This window comes from Carcharhinus amblyrhynchos, chromosome 6, assembly GCF_965287045.1.
Source record: "Carcharhinus amblyrhynchos chromosome 6, sCarAmb.v2.hapA, whole genome shotgun sequence".
In the NCBI taxonomy this organism is placed as follows: Eukaryota; Metazoa; Chordata; class Chondrichthyes; order Carcharhiniformes; family Carcharhinidae; genus Carcharhinus; species Carcharhinus amblyrhynchos.
Genome location: NC_137329.1, coordinates 108088310 through 108111385, shown reverse-complemented (window position 1 = coordinate 108111385; position 23076 = coordinate 108088310). Strand labels below are relative to the sequence as shown.

General features: G+C 41.2%; 1 protein-coding gene across 5 annotated transcripts in view; it reads left to right on the top strand.

Annotated features, from left to right (window-relative positions):
* Window positions 1-23076, top strand: part of ppfia2 (PTPRF interacting protein alpha 2) — a 384719-nt gene that overhangs the window by 300157 nt on the left and 61486 nt on the right. For all 5 annotated transcript variants that reach the window (XM_080191161.1, XM_080191163.1, XM_080191164.1 and 2 more), the window contains 3 exons: window positions 1035-1125; window positions 9924-10005; window positions 16735-16935. In XM_080191161.1, coding sequence (XP_080047287.1) covers window positions 1035-1125; window positions 9924-10005; window positions 16735-16935 — 374 coding nt within the window. The remainder of the gene's footprint in view (window positions 1-1034; window positions 1126-9923; window positions 10006-16734; window positions 16936-23076) is intronic.

The window sequence follows — 23076 nt, the reverse complement described above, 5'->3', positions numbered from 1 at the left end:
ACATGGCAGGGGAGTTTCCCAGCACAATTTTTCTGAGGTTTTCACTGCATATGACAGACATTTTCTCCACTGGAAAATGTACTGTAATACATGTCAATACTTAAACAATTCTGGCCAATGTTACGGTCAGTTTACCAGTTTGTTTTTTCCAGCCAAAGCCTTTCCAACCCTCAAAAGATCACACAAAAATGGTGCAGCATCAGAAAGACCCAGGAAAACTGTTTTTCCTGCAAAAAGAACTTTCTGCATTTGGGAGTTGATCCATACCTTCTCCTGTGTTTCAATCATGAATCCTTGGAGAAACTGACAGCTGGTCCTTATTTGCACCATCTTAGTTATCTCCATTTACTATGACTGGGCCACGAATACAAATGAAAGTGCAGTTTTATGAGATCTTATTGAGGATACATAAGAAAACCAATGATTAGCGCAATTGTACTATTATTGAATAATATGTACATCAGCTCTTGCTCTTCCAGTCAAACACATTGTTCAATTTCTAGTCTGTCTGCATTATTGTTAATGCACAAATTGATAGCAAGCATAGAGTCTTATTCGTCCATTACATCTTGAGAAGAGGTAATACATACGAGGTAATACATTCTGTCACTCTTAACTTACCATTCTCAAGGACTGTGCATCCTCCTTCTCTAACTGTGCGTCAATACTAAACTCGCTCTTACACTGAACGTCTGTAAACTCCAGACCCACTAAATTTTCACATTTCACTCACTCACAGTTCAGTTGATTTTCAGAGACACAAAATTACAATATAACATCAGCATGAATCGAATGATCATTGTGGACCATATGGACAATGAAAATCATGTTTCACAAATAATTTGGTATTCTTGTAAGCAGAGTTTTAAAGCATGGTCAATTCTTGCTGGTGGCCCTGAGATTAACAAACACAAAACAAATAAAATAAAGCCATCAGTTATCTTTATTTCTGCAATATGACATACATACTTAGTTAGCCAAACATATTGATCATTCTTTTCCTTTTACTCTAACCTCTCACTTCCTTTCAACAGGTATCTTCGATGTTGAGATTGGTAACCCAGATTCGCTTGGACTGGGAAAACTAGGAACACAAGCAGAAAAAGATAGAAGATTGAAGAAAAAGTAAGTGTTCAGCAAAACAATATCTATTTTTACTAAATAAAAACATTGCAAAACATTGAAATCTTCGATAAAATTAATTTTAAATATAAACAGAAAATGTTTTGAGATATATAGCAGGCCAACCAGCATTCATAAAGAGAAAAGACAGAAAATGACATTTCAGATTTCTACCCATCATCAGATTGAAGATCAATAGAACAAGGACAGAATAGTAAAGGGGAAAATTGGGGAAGCAAATCAACAAATGCATCAATCTTAGAAAGGGAGGTTATGTGTTTCACTTGTCATAACAACATACCTTGCAGATGTATCTATCTCAGTCTGTCTAGGCACTTCCATCCCACCTGACCATCCATCACTGACATTCACCCTCATCTTTATGCAGTGTCAAATCTATTACTCATAGTGATCCTTCACAAATATTATCTATCCATCCTCATTCTATTCCTCATAGTCATGGGTTATTTTATTTCCTGTCCTTGCAGAAGAGAGCATAGAATTCTGGAGTGTGGCAAAGAACTGAAGATAGCCCTCCAGTCATCTCCATTTCAAAGCTGCAGTGGCAGAGCCATTGGCGATAGCCATTGGCTATTTGATGACAGGATTAAATATCACACCATGACATGGATTACAAAATTCACTCCTGTCAACAGCCAGTGTTATATGATTATGAAAATGATGATGACCTCATACCTTGACATGTCATTCATCTCCCATGGACTCTTTGGGTGGTTCAGGGAAAAGACAATGCTCCACAGAAGAGATCACTCACTCTGAGGATGCACCATCACAGGACTCATGTGCATAATTCACCAATTCAGTTGTACATTTTTCAGTAAGGCCGTCAAAATGTATATCTGGGTTGTAATATGGGACTGGATTTCAGTATGGGAAGCAGGGTTTCTGCCCAGTTGTAAAAGTCAGGAGTAAGCCCCTCATTAGGTCACATGGAAAGGAAGTCATACCTCAGAAAGCTGCTGGCCAATCAAACGGCTGGCAGCTCTCTCATCCCAATAATGTCACTGGGAGCAGCAACTACTGCTGAGACTGCACCCAGTCTCCAACTCCAATTTCCACTGAATGGAATAGATGCAAAGATAAGTGGGGGCAGTCTCACCAGGGCCAGGCTGCCAGACCCTGGCAGAGATTTTGGGGGAGGGTTGCCAGGGTAAACAGCACAGGGGTGAACCCACAAACACTACACACTAGAAGGACGAGGGAGCAGATGAGGGCACCATCACCTGCAAGTTGCCTCCAAAGTCACACACAACCTAAATTGGAGCTATATCCCTGTTCATTCATGTGACAGGATCAAAATCCTGAAATCTCCTTCTTACCGCACTATGGATGTACCTGTACCAGATGGACTGTTACAGTTCAAGAAGGTGGCTCACAACCACCTTTTCAAATGCAATTACGGATGAGAAACAAGAGGAACAAACACTGGCCATGCCAGCAATACGCAAAACCCATGAAATAAAATACCCCATCGATGAACAATTAACGTGTTTAATTGAGTCTATGACCAAGAATATTCATTTTTTTCTACTTGGCCATGTAATGTGGCCATTGCTGCAGGACCAGGATTTATTTCCTTCCACATTTGTTTTGACGAGATGGTGGTGAGCTTAAATACTGAAGTCAGTGTACTGTAGGTACAGCCACAGTACCTTTTAAAAACAATTATGGAATGTAAGAATCGTGGCAGGACCATCATTTGTTGTTCATCCCTGAACTGAGTGGCTTGCTAAGCTCTTTTTGAGGGCAATTAAAAGTAGGCTTGACGGGTTAGGATAGTAGATTTCCTTCTCTAAAGATCGGTCGTGTACCTGACAGGTTTTACGACAATCAATGGTATTTCAGATCGCTATAGCTTTATATTCCAAATTTATTAATTGAATTTAAATTCTGCCATACGAGGATTTGAACACAGTCTCCCTCGAGCATTAGCCCATGCCTCTAGATTATTAGCTCAATGATATTTCAACTATACAACCATCACCCCACATGCTGTGAGGTGAGAGCTTTAGGAAAAGTAAGTAATAAGTATTCACTAATGGACAGCTGATGATTAATAATTGATTTGCAGGTTTCCAGCTAAAATCATAACATTGGAAATACACACAAATATTTCAGTGATAAAGATATTTCAGTGGAGTAAGTAGATCTGTTAAAGTATAATTAAACCTATAAATGAAAATACAATTTTGTTCAAAAATAAAACCATTTAAGCATTATTTTTCTGATTCTTTCCAATTTCCAGTTCCTTTTTTACTAACTTTTTTGTACCTAACCTATCCCACCTCTTACCTTTATTTTCCTCGGAATACATGGTTTAATCCTTTAATCTAACTACTTTCTTTAGATTCCTGTTATCAGTAAATTTGGTATATTGTATTCACTACTCCCAATGTGATCTCCTCTGTATCAGAGACACCAAGTATAGACTAGGTGATCGCTTTGCTGAGTACCTTTGGTCTATGTGCAATCAGGACCCTGACCTTCTGGTTGCTTACCATTTTAACACATGATCTTACTCCCATGCCCACCTGTCTGTCCTTCGCCTGCTGCAATGTTCCAGTGAAGCTCAACATAAACTGGACAGCATCTCATCTTCCAGCTAGGCATTTTACAGCTTTCCGGTCTCAACATCGAATTCAACAACTTTAGAACAACAACTTTATTTATCTTTACCGTTCTTGACCTTTTATTGCTTTGCTTCATTTTATCCACCTCACTCTTTCCCCTACTTGATTCCCCCTTTCTTTATCTTGTCTTCCCCTTTCCCCCTTTTTCCAATTTTAGCTCTCTCCTCATTCCCCTGTTTACCCTCTGATTTCAGTTTCTGTGCCATTTGACCATTCACACTCTTTATTCTCTCTATGGACTGCCATTAGCAGTTTTTTACCCTGGTTTCTGTGGCTATACTCATCTTTCATTCCTTCACCCTGCAGTGTAAATATCTCCCACTTTCTATGTCTTTTAGCTTTGACAAAGGGTCATCTGGAAATATCAGCTCTTTTCTCTCCTTACAGATGCTCCCAGACTTGCTGAGGTTTTCTAGTATTTTCTCTTTTGGTTTCAGATTCCAGTATCCGCAGTAAATTTAACAGTAAAGTTTCTTTTTGAATTGGATCTTTATTAATTGAAAATAAGCTTCAAAAGTCATTTTATTTATCTATCAAAAGGATAACCCTTACAAATAGGCATGGTCACTTACTAAATGCAAGTGGATCAATATTTTCAATGTTTTATCTGTCAGAATAGACACACGTAATCACGAAGGTTTGTTGGCAATCCCAACTGTAAAACTCATTCAGAATTCCTAGGCAGATTGCAACTTGTGTCAGAAGCTCAGTTTATGACGAGCTGAAACACTTTGATCATTTATTTTGTCAAATCAAGCGTACCCTTACAGGAGTGAATTATCTCACTACCCATTTTTAGCCAGCAGGAAAACTGGTGCAAGAAGAAAATCCAACAGGAGTCCCCAAACAGCTTTTATGCCTGTGAGATTTCCTGTTGACATTGTCCCCACCGTCCCTGCCAATGACGTAAAGGGGTTCCTGCTTTGAACTGTCAGGAACCCCATTACCATTATTTAAATTCATTGGCAGGTTTTCCTGCTGTATTATCCCTCCATGTAAGGAATTTCCCCTTCCCCTGCCAACCCAGGTAAGTACACCTCCCAAAGGGGAGAGGGTCATGCCTGGGTACTACCCTGGCATTGCTCTTTGCGCTGCTCTGGCACTTCCCCAGCACTGCTCCCTGCTCATTCAGAGCCTGCTTCGCCAACATAACATTAAGGGTCCTACCCTTTTCATTTCGTTTCACAGTGCATGAATATTTGGTGGGAAAAGCCACTAAGACAGCTGATGTCCTGCCTTCTGCTTTTTCTCCCCAAACAGCACTTTGAAAAAAAAACAAAATTCTGCCCACCATCCCTGTAACACATTTATTGCAGTTTCACATTAACACCATTATATGTTGATATTTAATAATCTAAGATCTCTGCTACTGATTTTTCTAAGTCACTTTTTACAGTTTTATGAAGAGCCCCCTCTAATGTATGCACGTATACAATTGAGTGTTGCAGGTCATATCAGGAAGTAAATTCTGAATTTATTAACAACTACGCCTTGTAAATTGAAAATTGCCCTTTTAAATAACGAGCAGAAAATAAATCTGTTCTCATTCAGAAAGGGCATTTGAACAATAATTATAAAACTGTACAGACCTACACACTTCACCAAGTGTAAGTGAATAGTGAATGGTCACATTCAATATCAGATACTCTGTGTATTCAACTGCAGTAAAATATTTGGTTTCTATAATGCAATTCACTGATCCCTATTTTGTTGATTATTGTTCATGTTCACATTTAATACTTGTGTATTTTTCTTTTCCATTCATCAACTCCATAAACGAAAAGCACATTGGGGTAAGTTTTATTTGTTTGAGTGCTATTCCATGTCATCATTTTTTTTTACATGGTTTGTCTTGCATTGCATCACAGTTCCACAACTATCATGTCTTGAATATTAAGGTACCTCGACCACTGAGGATAGTCAAGTCATAAAATGTCAGAACCAAACACTAAGCCCTGTATAAAAGTGGTGTTTGCTACCAAATAAACATTTTGGACTTCAGCCTGGTGTTGTGAGACTTCTTACTGTGTTTACCCCAGTCCAACACCAGCATCTCCACATCATTAAAATTAATATGCCCAGTGTACAAAACAATTTTCTGGTTGGAGAAGATGCAAAGAAACATTAAAGATCCCTTTCAGGTTTGTATTCAATATATAATAAATTACTCCTAAACTATATACTCTTGACATAACAGGAATGGGGAAATGTTAACATTGTAGTGCATTTTAGGACATTAGTTGGTTGAAATCTATTCACACAATGCATTCTTACAATCTCCACTGCCAACTCCAATTACTTCCCAAGCTGAACCAGATTGTTGCCAACTTAAATATCCTGTTTGATCTTGTGCTACACATTTGACCACATATCCTCTCCATCACGGAGAATTCTGTAATGTTGCCCACCTTCAAATCTTACATCAACACATCTGCCACTGAAACCCTGGACGTCTTTCTTAATTTTTAACTCAGTTGTTAAAATGCTTCCTTTGCCGGCTCCCTTCCTATTCTTCATCATTCATTCATTCCAGCTTAACCAAAATTATGCTGCTTACTCAGCAATTAACCTACCCTCATTAATCTGCATTGGCTCCTAATATGTCAACATCTCAAATTTATTATTCCTGTCTTTCTTGTTAAATCACTGTACAAGTCATACCCTTCCCAAACTCTCTATTCCTCCAACTCTGATCTCTTGTGCATCCACTCCATTTCAGGCTGTCACGGTCAACAGACCTTGAGGCATTTGGGTCTCTCTCTCTCTGCATTACCTGTCCATCTGCTTCTCTTCCTTCAAAATCTTCTCTAAAATCAATTTTTGGTCACCCTTCACAATCCCTCTGTTCTTGGTTTGGCATTTGTTGTCTTGATGTCTTCATTCAATAAAACAGCATATTTTTCCACTTTAAAGTCAATGTACAATATTGCTGTTGCAGCATTTTTCTTAAACAAAATTCTCAAATCCCTCAGTTCAGAAGAAGCCATTCAGCCCCATTGAGTCTGCACTGACTCTCCAATAGAGTATCATACATAGGCCCACCCCCACCCTGTCCTCATAACACTTCCCATGATTAATCCATCTAACTTGCACATTTTTGGACTGTGGGAGGAAACCGGCACACCTGGAGGGAGCCCATGCATGCACAGGGAGAATGTGCAAATGCAACCCGAGACCGGAATTGAACCCAGGTCCCTGAAATTGTGAGGCAGCAATGCTGACCACTGTGCCACTGCACCACCCACAATGTTTTGAAGAAACAAATGCACTGATCAGCTGCAGATTGTTAAATAGATAAACAGAGAGAACAACAAGAGGGTAAACCCAGCCCAAGCAAGGAAACCAAATGGGAGAAGTTGCTGTTTGATCACTGCTGGCCCTGCACCTGGAGGAAGAGGGTGCATCAATGGCTGCACACTCTCTAGGTACTAGATTCTGCCAAGGTTTACCTGGTTTACCACTTCTGTTTAAGTGCCAAGGAAGGCAGGAAGAGGCCCTTAATTGGCCATTTTATTAGCTCTGGATGGATGGGCCCTCTGCAATCTCAAATGATATCGTGGCTGAGGACAATTGGGACACCATCCGTGCTATCTTCCTGCACCATTGTGCCAGCCTTTTTGCCTTACAGTCCATTCACCAAAAGCTGGTAAAATCCAGCCCTCTGTATCCGTTTCACAATTTGCTTTCCAATCTATCTTTGTATTCTTTGTATTGTAAGCAAATTTGACTACAATATACTTGGCCTTTTTAACCATGTCATTAATATAGATTTTCAATTATTGAGGACCAAGCACTGATGCCTGTGAAACTGGCATAGGATGCTAGTTTTCATACTTAAGTTACATCCCTCCAATGTTAATTTGTCCATTTAGAGTTGTGCTTGAATATTGTATTAAACAGTCTTTGCGTGTTAATTGAGCAATTGAAGTAACCTTCTCCCATCTTTTCTGATTTACCTGCAAGGCACACATTTTACAGGGGCAAAACATGTGTTTCTGAGTTCCCCAGAGAGCTTTCAGCAAGTTATTTCACATCGGGCAAGACTTTCCAGTCCTGCTCGGCTGCTGGCCCTGCTGAAAATCACTGGCCATAGGCTGGGCCATCAAATCATCCAATGGGGGGGTCCTACCACTATAGGGCCGGAAAATCCTGGTCATTGTTTAAAAGCAGCTGAAGTTAAAGTGGAAGTTGTATTTCCTTACCAATTTCAAACTGGAAACCTGAGATAAATTCTAAAAAAAAATCACATTAAGTTATTTATGGTAATAAATCAAAATGCAGAGTTTTCATTCTCAGTGCTAATCAAGAATGACATTATGCACAATTAAAACACAGTAACCTGTATGTTGACATTCCATACAATATTCTTTATATTATCTTCAATCAGGAATGATTGACAGCTCTGATTTTTGAAGATTTTGAACTCTATTAGTAGTTGGACATTCCCCATAATATCTAATTCTAGGAGGAATAGAGGGCGAACATACATTTATACAGTGTGTTACCTACTTCTCAAGAATTCCCAATGTTTTTCATGTATCACAGTTTCTTCAGTGTTGTGTAGGTGGCTGAGCTGAAACACATTTCTGAGTGATGAATTTTATTGTTTCGTCCAAAATTTTATAACTTACAATTTACGCTCTCAAAATTATATTTTAAAATAAATCTTTTAAAATAAATCTAATTTTGTTGTTTAAAGTTCTATATTGATTCAGACTATTGTTGCATTATATTTCAATATTAATTTATTTAAATATCTAATAATTAGTTTTAGCATTGATCTAATGGTGTCATGTCTTCAAGAAGAGGTAGGAAAACATGGAGGATGTCCCAGTTGACCCAACTGGATGTCAATAATAGAGAATATGCAAGCTCACACATGTCTGGGAAGTATAAAGATTTACATTTAAAAAGAATGCTATTTCTGCTTCTGAGTGTTCTTCTTTTTCAATAATGAGCAAAGCCAAAGGTGTTGGAGAAAAGTCCCAAATGTCATAAATTTACTTCAACATGATCTCAAACTCAATTAAGGAAGAGGGTTAATCCTGACATTATGAAGCAACAATCGGAACAACAAAGCAGAAGAGTTGAAATTGTAATGCTTTTGCTGGGAGTTATGTACTTTGCATGAAGGCAGCTAAAACAGTTCATATTGTCTGTTTGATTTATGGGTTGGGTTTATGGATTATGGGTTGGATTTATAGGTTGATTAATAAGGGGATCAGGGGCTATGGGGCAAAGGCAGGAGAATGGAGATTAGATAAATATCACCTATGATTGAATGGCAGAGCAGACTCGATAGGCTGAGTGGCCTAATTCTGCTCCTGTGTCTTGTGGTCTTTTGGAAGTACTATCACAGCCTGTTCCTGTGCAAGAAATGTGTCTTTCAGCAATATAATTTGATATCTATGCAACACCACAATGACACTTGAATCATTTTGGTCTTGCAATGACATTCACCTGAGACATTAGTTGGGTCACTTGGTAGCACTCTGATCTCTGAGTCTGAATTTTTGGTTTCCCGTCCCACTTTTGCAGATAATCAACATGACTTAAGTGATGTAGAGAGGTAACTTCTTTTCAATTAAGTTTTAGAACAAGTCACCTGCCTGTTTACTTGGATATGAGGAATCATATGAGGTACCATCTAAGGAAGAGCATGGAGTGTTCTGGCCAAAAGATTGCCCCCAACCAACGACATCAAGAATAAATTAGTAGAAATTTTTCTGTTTGTGGGACGCCACTGAGTGCAAATTGTCTGCGATTTTGGTCACATTATGTTAGTGACTATTCTTCAAAAGGAATCAAGTAACTACTTTGAGATGTCCTGACAGCATGAAGCATGTTGTTTAAACAGAAAAGAGATGAAATTCGTCCAGAGGTAGTTCATTGGATGACGATGATTATGGAATTTTACATTTCTCTGAATTTTTTTTCCACATTCAGAAGAAAATCAGACAGGATGTCAAATGCATTTCCATTGTGTTATTTCCCACTTTGCGCTATTGCAGAAGATAAACTTCACCCCCCCCCCCCCCAAGTCTTTTTTTGATTGATTTAAGAATCACGCCTAGGTCACGCAACAAAAATCAGCTGAGTATAAAGCATTGCCGATTTCAAAATATCTGTATGATTTGGTGTTTTTCACAGACATGAACTGTTAGAAGAAGCCCGGAGAAAAGGTTTGCCATTTGCACAATGGGATGGACCAACAGTAGTCGCATGGCTTGAGGTAGAACTGCATTATTAAACCTTTCATCCCTGAATAAAAACAGTACGCTATCAAATGAGTTAACAAATGTGCATCAGCAATCAGTGTTTTTTATAGTTTGCTCAACAACAGTCCAGCTAACAGAGCTAAACTTCCTCACTTCCTCATTAGTATAGTGGTTAGTATCTGTACCTGTCAAGTGGGAGACCAGGGTTCAATTCCCCACCGGGGAGTTTATCACAATTAGGGACAGCACAGTGGTTATTAACAGCGCCAGGGACCTGGGTTCTATTCCTGGCTTGAGTCACTGCCTGAGTGGTGCTCCCTGTATCTGCGGGGATTTCCTCCAGGTGCTCCAGTTTCCTCCACAGTTTGAAATACATGCTGGTTAGGTGCATTGACCTGAACAGCCACCAGAGTGTGGCAACTAGGAAATTTTTAAGTAACTTTGGGGCAATTCTCCCAAAAGTGCGCAATTGGTGAGAAAACTGTTCGAGATAACAACTGTTTTTCAGTACAGCTTCAGACCTGAATCTCCCCACTCCGTGCTCTGCAGAGGTCACAATCGTGAATACCATTAAAAAACTGGGGGAGGTGTCTATTGACGCCAGAGACAGCTCTGGAACGCTGTGCATGTGCAGTGGCTCCGATCAGTCAATCTCCCCATTTGCTGGCCTGCTCAACTGCTGACCAGCCCGCAGTGCTGCCCAACCTCCCCAACCCCTCCCCACGGCCCAATCACAGACCCACAATGATTTCCAGGCCACTGCTGACCCCCCTTCCCCGCCCCGGAGTGCACCAATGTCCAGCCCACCCCACCTCACCCAGCAGTGGTGATTCCCCCAGAAGAACCCCCCCAGCTGATTTTCCCCCCCCCCCCCGAGGGTGAGACCCCCGTAGGGTCAGGCCTCCCCTGCTGTGGGAGGCAGACCAGCCCCCCTCCCCACCCCGCCCCAATCGCTGGTCTCCCTCTAGCCCTCACTGATCCCAGTGCAGTGGCAGTGGGACCACACCCACCAATCACCCCTGGACCCCATTCACAATAGACCCCGCTCCCTTAGCACTGCCTGATGCCCAATGGACAGTGCCAAGATGCCCCCTGGTCATGGGCACTTTGCCCCTTGGACAGTGCCAGGGTTTTAGGCTGGCACTGCCAGGGTGCCCATGCCCATAGGGCACCACCCCTCCACTGCCTGACCTCCTGGGGGGCCCTGATTGACTCCCCCCCCTTTATTCCAGACGGGTGTCCCACTAGTTCCACGAACGTAGGGAGCTACCCAAAACGGCGCCAGAATTAAGGGGTGGGAGATGCTATCAGGCCTGACACAGAGGTTGCCGGGCCCAATAATCACATGCAAAATATATTTAAACTACATTAAAAAAAGATTCAAATGACTTATCTTTCTTCCCACCCATTTCCAGCATGGTCTCGATTGCAATTGTTTTCCGGCTCTGGGAGACGCACATGCATTCCTGGCGCATGCGCAAATCCCACAAAACGTCAACATGCAATTCTCCCGATGGACCCGCCAGAAAAGTTGGGGGTCATGATGGGAGAATTGGGCCCTTCATTGCAGTGTTAATGTGAGCCTTACTTGTGATTAATAAATAAATTTTTAACTGACCATACTTAATGTGATACAGTAAACTCAAATCAATACTTTCTTTTCTCCTGCAGGCTTCTCTCAGCAATGTCAGCAGCTCTTTTAGATCAGAAGCTGCAAGTGTCAAGCTTCTCTCTTAGAAAGCGCCTCGTCAAGGATGGTGTGTTTCCACACTAAGAATGAGTTCTTAGGTGGCTGAGGAGTCCAATGTGTGACCTACAGCCTCTGCCACAGATGGGGCAAACACAATAAGAAGTCTTACAACACCAGATTAAAGTCCAACAGATTTATTTGGTAGCAAACGCCACTAGCTTTCGGAGCGCTGCTCCTTCGTCAGGTGAGTGGAAGATCTGTTCACAAGCAGGGCATATAAAGACTTAAATTCAATTTACTGAATAATGATTGGAATGTGAGTCTTTACAGTTAATCAAGTCTTGAAGGTACAGACAATGTGAATAGAGAGAGCATTAAGCACAGGTTAAAGAGATGTGTATTGTCTCCAGACAAGACAGTTAGTGAGATTTTGCAAACCGAGGCAAGTTGTGGGGGTTACAGATAATGTGACATGAACCCAAGATCCCGGTTGAGGCTGTCCTCATGTGTGCGGAACTTGGCTATAAGTCTCTGCTCAGCGACTCTTGTGTTGTCATGTGTCATGAAGGCCATGAGGTCATGTCGTGAGACTGTGAGGTCATTCGGCCTCTGACCTTCGGGTAAACATTCTCCAAAGCAGCCTTCACGACACACAACGCAGAGTCGCTGAGCAGAGACTGATAGCCAAGTTCCACACATATGAGGGTGGCCTCAACCGGAATCTTGGATTCATGTCACACTATCTGTAACCCCCACGACTTGCCTGAACTTGCAAAATCTCACCAGCTGTCCTGTCTGGAGACAATACACATCTCTTTAACCTGTGCTTAACCATCTCTCCACTCACATTGTCTGTACCTTTAAGACTTCATTACCTGTAAAGACTCACATTCCAATCATTATTCAGTAAATTGAGTTTGTGTCTTTATATGCCCTTTTGAGAACAGTCCTCCCACTCACCTGACGAAGGAGCAGCGCTCCAAAAGCTAGTGGCATTTGCTACCAAATAAACCTGTTGGACTTTAATCTGGTGTTGTGAGACTTCTTACTGTGTTTACCCCAGTCCAACGCCGCATCTTCACAGATGGGGCAGACAGTGGTTAGAGGAACAGCTGGGTGGAGTGGCCCAGATTGCCATGCGCTTCTTTCACTGCTGACTCTTAACTTTAGCTTACTCTTGACAATGAAACATTGGGTGCTTGACTTTTTTCTGGATGCTTCGCCTCCACTTTGGCCTGATTCCTCAGTGTCAGTGGAAATGTTGCACTTTGTTAAAGCAGCTTTGAGGATGTCCTTGAAATGTTTCCCCTGCCCTCCTGGTGCTCGCTTGCTATTTTGAAGCTCTGAGTGCTTGTTTCAGGAGTCTCGTTTCAGGCAGATGATGTGGCCCATTCAACAGAGCTGAGTGTGTGTAGTCAATACTTCAGTGTTGGGGATGTTGGCCTAGGTAAGAACACTGATGTTGGTGCACCTTTTGCAGGATCTTGTGGAGGCAGTACTTATGGTAGTTTTCCAAGGTTTTGAGTGTCTGTCCTATATAGTCCACATCTCTGAACCTTATAGGAGGGCAGGTATCACTCCATAAATCATGAGCTTGGAGTGGGTGTGATGTCCAAGTGTTTAGACTCTTGCCTAAAGTGTCTTTCCTCAGGTGACCAATGGCTGTGCTGGGAAACTGAAGACAGTGTAGAACCTTGTCGTCAGTATTTGTACTTATGGGGAGTAGGCTCCCAAAGTTTAGGAAGTGCTCCATGTTGTCCAAGGCCTTGTAATGATTTTGCTGTGTGGCAGGGCAGGTTGCCGGAGGGCCTTTGTGGCAGAGGTGGAACAGATTTCTGTTTGTTCCGTAGTTTAGCTCCATGCCAACGGGCAGCTTTCTGAGGTTAGCACTGTAACAAGGAAGACTGAGAAGAGTGTTGGTGTGATGAATACTGCCTTGCTTGACTCCAGTCCAATGAATCTGAATTGGATCAGTTGCTAAGGATCATGGCTTGCATGTCATTGTAGAGCAAGCAGTGGATGGCGACGAACCTTTTAGGGGCAGCCAAAACAGAGGACTGTCCATAATCTCTCATGGTTGACAGTGTTGAAGGCCATGTACTGGGGTTGATGCTATTTCCTGCATTTTTGTAGTTACCACAAGGTGAAGATTATGTGTGTTGTGCCCTTAATAGGCGGAATCTAAATTGGCACTCTGGAAAGGGCTCTTCAGTCACAGAAAGAAGGTAATTAAAGAGAACTCTTGCAATAATCTTCCCTGTGGCCAACAACTGGAATAAGTTATATTCTTGCCACTTGCTGGATATTAGAGAATGCTGAAGAATGACCGTCTTCAAAAAAAAAAGTTAAACCACCACCCCTTGACATTCAAAGGTATTACCATTATTGAATCTTCCACCATCAACAACAAGGTCACCATTGTCCAAAAACCTAACTGGAACTGCCATATTATTCTGTGGCAGATCAGGGGGTTGGCATTCAATGGCAGTGCCTTAATTCCTGACTTGCAGTGATTTCTTTCTTTGCTATGCCTCTGAACAATGACACTTAGTAACGAGTTGTTTAAGGGAAGAAGTAACTGGTATTTCCCACTTTATTGTGCTAAAGTAACACCTCCTCTTGTCTGATATCAGAACCACACTGTGATTGTGGAGGAAGTGGTGGCCCATTCCATCCATGTGGAGGAAGTATATAGTGATGGCAAACTTACAAATACATTAACATAAATCAAAAAATGGTGTGAAATAAAATAAATGGTATTGAAATATTATTAGAAGTTTTCAGTCACATTCATTTTCATGAGAAAACAGAAAAAGAAAAAAATGGAAGAAATATTAAATAAGAAACCTGGGCCATGATTCTCCCAACCCTCTGCGCTAAACCTCCTGCAGCAGGTCAGGAGATTGTTGCGCCAGCCAATTCACAGGGTTCGTGCTCTGCTAGCATCTCCCAGCACCAGATTTCCGGTGGCATCTGCAGGAGGGGGCAAAGACCATTGACATGGTCATTTTAATTTAATTTAAATGCGATTACTGGGCCCGGGACTGAAATCTCTGGCCCCCGCGAGAATACTGCCCCCTCCCCCCTCCCTCCCCCCCCAGAGTGGTTCACTCCAGCGGGGAATACTATAGTTCCCCAGTCTCAAGGAACTAGCAGCCCAACCCCACTGGAGTTAAGGAGGGACAATCAGGGCCTCCCAAAGGGTGGGGCGGGGGGGGGAGCGGGGTGCCACATGGGCATTGGCATCCTGGAAGTGCCAGCCTATGCCCCTGGCACAGCCCAGGGGAAAGTGCCAACATCCAGGGGCACCTTGACATTGCCGATTGGGCATATGCCAAGAGGATGGAGCAAATGAGGTTGGGGTCTACAGGTGGGGCCTGATGGGAGGGCAGGGCTTAGGGGCAATTGGTGACACTGGGGGTTTCCGGTGCCATTTTCCAGAGGGATCAGTGGGGGAAGGAGAGAGGCCAGCGATCAGGGTGGTCTGGGGGTAGGGAGAGGATCAGCCGGAAGGGCAGTCAGCCTGCTGAGAAGGGCCGGCATTGCAGGCATGTTGTCAGCACTGCGGGGGAGTGGTGGAGCTGAGTGTGGGGGGAAAGGCTGGAGATCAGGATGGGCTTGGAGGGAGGAGTTGGGGTTGAGTCCAGGAATGGTTGAGGGCCAATGATCAGGCCTTGGGGGGAGGGGGGTGGGGGGCGGAGAGCCAGTGTTGTGGGGGTCACAATGCTGGCCAGCGATCAGACTGGCCAACAGTTGGGAGGCCATCAGTGCGGGGCCACTGCACATGTGGCAATGTCAATACTGTCAAATTGGCTCATGCGAAATGGCCCACTTAGCACTGATTTCAGCCTCTCCAGCGGGAATAGGCTCCGCCACCTGAAATTTAATGATAGTTACACTGGTGGCCTCTGCAGTGCATAGAGGATGGAAGATTCTTCTCTGAACACCCACTGAAAAAACCAGTGTGAATTTATCCAGATTTCATGTGAGTTTAACAAATAGGTTGGAACTCTACCACCTAATCCGCCATGGAATTGGGCGAGGGTCCGGAAATCCGGCGCTGGGAGATGCATGGAGGCCATAATGGCCAGTGGAGGAGGCTGTGAAATGGACTCCACTGGAGTCTCCCTGCCTATTGCACTATAAAAGCAGCATAGCTCCCCACATTTGTAAATAAAGGAAAAGGAATCAGAAATGGAAAGTAATGCACCATTTAAATGAGTAAGAATATACACTTTGCAACTTCCAACTTTGCTGAATGAATTATATGTAAGTGAGCCAATCTCATGTTCTAGGTACCTACTAAGCATTATTTTCATATCCTGATTTTGTTAGATATGGGACAGATTTTCCCACTCATTCTATGCCTTGTAACTCATCAGGTACAATCCATTGAAGTGCACTGCGACTGCTCAGATAACAACCCACTTGAATTTTTTGGGTTTATGTTATTTATGTAGTCCAGACACTGCCTTGCAATGACACGTCCCTGGCAAAAAAACTATATCTTATAACAGGGAATGAAATAACTACCATTGCTGCAAACCTGCAAAGAAAAGGAATAGATTTAAGCCTGGTATCTATCTTGATTTATCCAGGAACTTGGGGAGCCTTTAGTTTCCTGTCACTTAGACCATGGCATTGCATTGGCCAATCAGAGTCAACTTGTCAACCAATCAGCTCTCTTTTCTACTGACTTCTAAATTGTTGTGATTGTTTGATATTTGGTATCCTTGCTTTGGCCTGATGAGTGCAAGATAAAAAGCTTTGGCAACATATTTCATTTTTCAGCAATATTCAAGTTCTAAACCACTGTTAGTAATGAATTTACATCTCGTGAAAATCCCTTGTTGTGATAACTAATACAGTGAAATTTCATTTATTGTGAAAACATATGCCAGATACAAATCAACTTATTTTGTGAGCAGAATGAATTGTCACTTGCTAATTATAAATATCCACATTCATCTTTTATTATTTAATTTTTAGAAGACATTAAAGCATACTTTAATATCCTGGCTAACAAACAAATTGTGCTTTTTCTCCTCTACAGCTGTGGCTTGGAATGCCTGCATGGTATGTTGCTGCTTGTCGTGCAAATGTAAAGAGTGGTGCCATTATGTCTGCCCTGTCTGACACTGAGATCCAAAGGGAAATTGGAATCAGCAATCCACTCCATCGGTTAAAACTCAGGCTGGCAATCCAAGAGATGGTGTCACTAACAAGCCCATCAGCACCCCCAACATCTAGAACAGTGAGTGATATTTATCAGAGCTTGACATTCTATTATGTTGGCATTTTCATTTTAATACGTGTATGAAGATATAGAATAGTTGATTAAAAAAAAGAATGAATTACAAGAATCTAAAGTAATCAGAAGGAGTCAGATAACAAATTCAACAGCATAAGTGAAACAAAAGCAAGTTCTGAGTATCATCTGAAACCTGAGATTTAGAATACATTTCTGAAATTGCTCTACACTGCCTGTTAGCTTATGGCTAACTATGATTTTTAATGTAATTAATTTATAAATATGAATATTCTGCAGTGTTATAATATTTGGTTTTAGTCAGTGAACAACATAAACTGAGAGCTCAAAATAATACTCTAATAATATTTAGAATTAATTTTATATAGAACCAATTTTGTTAACTATTGGAAATTTCTACTTTCAGGGTAATTTATTTAGCTTTAGCAATTCAGCATACCAATCAGAATGTTGTTAGTTCAAATAGACTACTGTTATTTACCAGGTCACCATGGATGTAATATCAATGACTGTCAGTGTTCTGAATCCCTTGTTTATTCAATGGGAGTGCAGTTTGTAATTTTAATTATTCTTTCTGGTTTCTGCTGATGTCATAACTTTTATTTCGAACCATAATGTCTAATCATAAATCTATATTCTTTATGTTTCTTTTACTATAACACAACTTCGAATATGTTGTTCAATTTGTAAAAATATATGTATCCATGGTTTTATCATGGTGTTGTTTTAATTATGATTTGTCCTTTTTGTGCCAAAACAATAAGCCTCCAATTTATATGCATCATTTCAATTACTATTCTTTAATTCCTAATATATCCAATGGTTAACAGTTTTCTTTAAAATGAAAATTGGATTTTAAAAAATTCTATTCATATCTTCCTTGATTACTTTCATGCATGTTCTAAATCAGATGAACTACACTTCAAAAGTTAGGGGGTCATCTGGCACAGTGGGTAGCATACCTGCTGCTGAGTCAGAAACTCTGACTATGAGTCCCACACCAGGACTTGTTGACCAAGCAAGGTGAGTTCATAAAGCGGCCAAACAGGTCTAGTATTAATTTGTAAATCCTCCCAACATTTACCGTTGGTGAATGGTAAGAATGGAAGAGATTCCTGATTAGCCATGTAATGGAAAGAAAATTGGAGCCTTGGTCATACTATGCACAGCTCCAGATTGTAAAAGTGCATGTTGCCACAAGAAACTTGGATTCCCTAACTGATCTGTAACATACCTCCACATAAGAAGAACAGATAACAATATCATTGTTGAATTATGGATTCTGACAAGTATTTAATGTGAAGTTGATTGGTTCCAGCAAGAGTTAGCCATGAATCTGCTTCCATCATTTCACATAAAATGAGTTATTCACCTTTGGAAAGTAACCACATAGAGATTAGCCATGTCCCCACAAAGATCAATAGATGAATTAAACTTAACTCCTACTAGCCTCAACTATTCTCTGGAACAGTATCATCTCTCAACACTTCAACTGTGAAAAAAAGGAGGGGACAAAAATTAACCATTTATGGAGATGGAAGCATGATTTTTAATCTAGTTTTTGTACCAAACATGATCAAAATTTCACAAATTAGGGTTTACAAAATAGTGCTATGTCCAAGATGTTTTATTTTTCTTTTCTCTAGATTTACTTTCACTTCTGTATTTCATTAACCACATGAATCCAACATTTGAGTGCAACATCCCAGGCTGAATTTCTTTGAACTAATGAATGCAACCACATTACAAACAGACATATGCAACTTCAGAGAAAACAAAGTAGTCAGAATGCAGCATATTTTACCTTTCCCAAAGTTGGAAGATTAAGCTGTGAATGGTGCTCCATCTAACGATAAGTATCAAAATCCACCCAAATGAGTGAAACAAATCTTCATTGTTCCATAACATATGTTTGCAAACAAAATATTTACAGTAAAATAAACATGAATTTATTCATTTAATTTCAGTTCTGCAGTTTATTGGGAAAAATTAGCTTTGGAAGATTTTCCTGATAGATATGGGCTCATGATATACAGTGCGATGCTGAGATTATTAATTCTGCCTGATTAAAACCAAAGCCTCAAAATGTGATCCTGTGTCCCCCCCTTTTGGGTGCTAAACAGGTGGGTAGACCTCTAAGATTGCAGTTGGATAGGAAACCTAAAACCTGTCTGAGACATGGACTACAATGTTGATACTCTATGGGCAACTAGCACCAACAAAGCTGCATACTGGAACACTGAGGCCTGGATTTTCATGTTTGAGGCAGGTATACAGCACTAAGAAATCTCCCAGTTTGCCACACCCATCTCAGGTGAAAGTGGCCCAATGGTGGGATCTTCATTCCAGAGTCGGGGGAGGGGGGGTGGGGGTGGTGTGTGTGTGTGTGTGTGTGTGTGTGTGTGTGTGTGTGTGTATGATGGAATTGGGCCAACTGCCTCTGGACACAGGTCAGTCAAAAAGATGTTGTGTTCCATGATAGGCTGTTTAAAAGTCCTGTCTTGGTGCTCTGGGACTTTGACTTTGTCTGAGTTGATTTCTTAAATATATGCCATTTAGTCGTCACCTTTCACATTTCCTCACCATCCCACCCAGTCCCTATGCCCTACATGTTAATTTATGTTAAACCAAATCTCTAATGGCATTTTCTACAATCAGTGCCAAGCTGTGCACCTCAAACCATCAGCCTGTTCCTGGCTCAAAAACTGGCATGGGAGAAATGGGTTTCAGTTCGTGGGGCACAGACCAGAATACTGGGGAAAGTGAGTGATGGACCATTGGGATGGCTCACACCTGAGCCATGCTGGGACCACCCTTCTTGCGGACTATAACTAGGACAGTAGAGAGAGCTTTAAACTAAATAGTGGGGGTGAGGGTTAAGTTTCATGGAAAATTAGGAAGTCAAAGTTAAAGAAAGTAGGGATACAGGTTAGTGCTGATTGAGTTTCAACTAAAAACAAAAGATAGTAACAGATCACATGAAAGTCATCCCACATCAAGGCCTCATATACGAGGAGGGAAATTGGATAATAAAGCAAACTTGAAGGCTTTGTATCTGAATGCATGAAGCATTCAGAGTAAAATTTATGAATTAACAGTGCAAATTGAGACAAATGGGTATAATTTAGTGGCGAATACTAAGACAGGTTTGGGGTTTGTATGTTCATGGGTACTCAGTATTTCAGAAGGGTAGGTAGAAAGGAAAAGACAGTGGTATAGCTTTGTTAGTTGAGAATCATACAGTATTAATGTCAGCCTACTTGTGACACTAATAAATAAACTTTAAACTTTGAATGATAGGCATTAGAGTCTAAGACGCAGAATCAATTTGGGCAAAAATAAGAAATAGCAAGGGAAAGAAGTCTCTCATAGAAGTAACCTATTGGTGCACAAACAGTGGTTCCACAGTGGCACGTAGTATAAACCAAAAAAAAATCAAGGGCTTGTAAGAAAGGCACGGCAATAATCGTGGGTAATTGTAACATGCATATTGACTGGAATAGGGTAGCCTCAGTGGGAATTAATTAAATATATTTGAGATTTTCTTTTGGAAAAGTTATTGTGGAACCAACCAGGGACCAGGCTATTTTAGATTTGGTATTATGTAATGAGGTAGGGCAAGTAAATGATGCCATTATTAAAGAAGAGTGATCATAGCATGTGGGAATTTCAAATACAGTTTGAAAGCGAGAAACTGGACTCTCACGCTAACATTCAGGGCATGAGAACAGATTTGGCCCCGTTGGATTGGGCAAGAAAACTATCAGGTCAGACAGTTGATGAGCAATAGCAGATATTAAGGCACTATTCAAGTCCTCCCAAATAAAATATATTCCAGAAAGGAGAAAAGATGTTAAGAGGAAGAAAAACTTACATGACGAAGCAAGGAAGTTAAGGATAATGTAAAGACAAAAACCAAGATTCTAGAATTTTCCCCACTACTGACTATAATTCCTCTTTTTCTCTCTGCCTCCCTTTCCTAAGTAGTGGGGTTACATTAGCTACCCTCCAATCTGTAGGAACTGTTCCAGAGTTTATAGAATCTTGGAAGATGACCACCAGTACATCTGCTATTCCTCAGGCCACTTCCTTAATTATTCTGGGATGTAAATTATCAGGCCCTGGAGATGTATCAGCCTTCATTCCCATCAGTTTCCCCAACACAATTTTTCTACTAATTCTGATTTCCTTCAGTTCCCCTGTCGACTAAACCCTGTGTTCCCAACACTCTGGTGTTATTTGTGCCCTCCTTTGTGAAGACAGAACCAAAGTAGGCATTTAATTGGTCAGCAATTTCTTTGTTCCTCATTATAAATTCCCCTGTTTTTGACTATAAAAGATCTATGTTTGCCTTCATCAGTCTTTTTCTCCTCAAGTAGCTATTGAAGTTTTCACAGTCAGTTTTTACGTTTCCCACAAGCTTATTCTTGTACTCCATTTACTCCTTCTTGATCAACCCCATGGTCCTTCTTTGCTGACTTCCAAACTGCTCCCAATCCTCAGATCTATTGTTTTTCTGGACCCATTTGTATGCCTCCACCTTGGATCTAATACAAGCTCTAATTTCCCTTGTAAGCCATGTTTTGGCCACCTTTCCAGTTTTATCCCAGACAGGAATGAACAATTGCAGTTCACTCATGTATTCCTTGAATGTTTGCCATTGTCTATCCACTATCATTCCATTAAGTAATGTTCCCAATCTATCATAGCCAACTCATATCTCATCATTGTAGTTTCCTTTATTAAGATACAGGACCCTAGTCTCAGAATCAATTATGTCACTTTCCACCTTGATGAAAAGTTCAATCATGTTGTAGGTCGCTCATCCTCAAATGTTCTCATACAGCTAGATGAAAGTGAAAATTCTGAATATAGTGGATTATAAGGAATAACGTTCCTGCCACCTGCAATTCCTTCTAGAGTCATAGAGTCATACAGTGCAGAAAAGATCCTTTGGTCCCTCGAGACTGCACAAACAATATCTACCAATAAAGGCACCCAAATCCCATTTTCCTGCACTTGTCCCACACCCTTGAATATTTCAAGTGGTCATCCAAATATTTAAATGTTGTACGGTTTCTGGCCTTGACTACCTTTCCAGGTAGTGCATTCCAGATTCCCACAACCCCCTGAGTGAAAAATGTTTTTCTCAAACCCCCTCTGAACCTCCTGCCCCTTACCCAAAAACTATGCCCCACTGTGATTGACACCTCAACCAAAGGGAACAGCTGCTCCCTACTCACCCTGTCCATACTCCTCATAATCTTATACACCTTAGTCATGTCCCCCCCTAGCCTCCTCTATTCTAAAGAAAATAATCCAAGCCTATCTAGTTTCCCCTTTTGCTCAAATGCTCCGCCCCAGGCAACATACTGGTGAACCTCCACTGTACCCCCGCTAATGCTATCTCATCCTTCCTATAGTGAGGTAACCAGAATTGTACTGCACACAGTACTCCAGCTGTGGCCTAATCAACACTGTGCACAGCTCCAACATTACTTCCTTGCTATTATACTCTATAACACAACTGATGAAAGCAACTGTCCAATATGCCTTCTTAACTATCCTATTCACATGCTCTGCTGACTTCAGGGATCTGTGAATAATTACACCAAGAGCCTTCTGTTCCACTGAGCTTCCCAGAGTCTTGCCATTCATTAAATACTTCCTCATCTTGTTCCTCCTTCCAAAACTTTTTAAAGTTTAAAGTTTATTTGACACTGTCACAAGTAGACTTACATTAACACTGCAATAAAGTTACTATGAAAATCCTCTTGTCACAACACTCCAGCGCCTGTTCAGGTCTGAGGGAGAATTTAGCATGGCCAGTGCACCCAACCAGCATGTCTTTCAGACTGTGGGAAGAAACTGGAGCACTCAGAAAAAACCCATGCAGACACAGGGCAAATATGCAGACTCCGCATGGAAGTAACCCAAGCTGGAATCGAAGCCGGGTCCCTGGCACTGTGAGGCAGCAGTGCTAACCGTTGTGCCATTGTACCACCCAAAATGCATCAGTTTGCATTTATCAGGGTTATGTACCACCTGCCATGCTCTGCCCATCTGACAAACCCATTTATATCTTCCTGTAACCTATAACCATTTTCTTCACTATTAACCATCCTA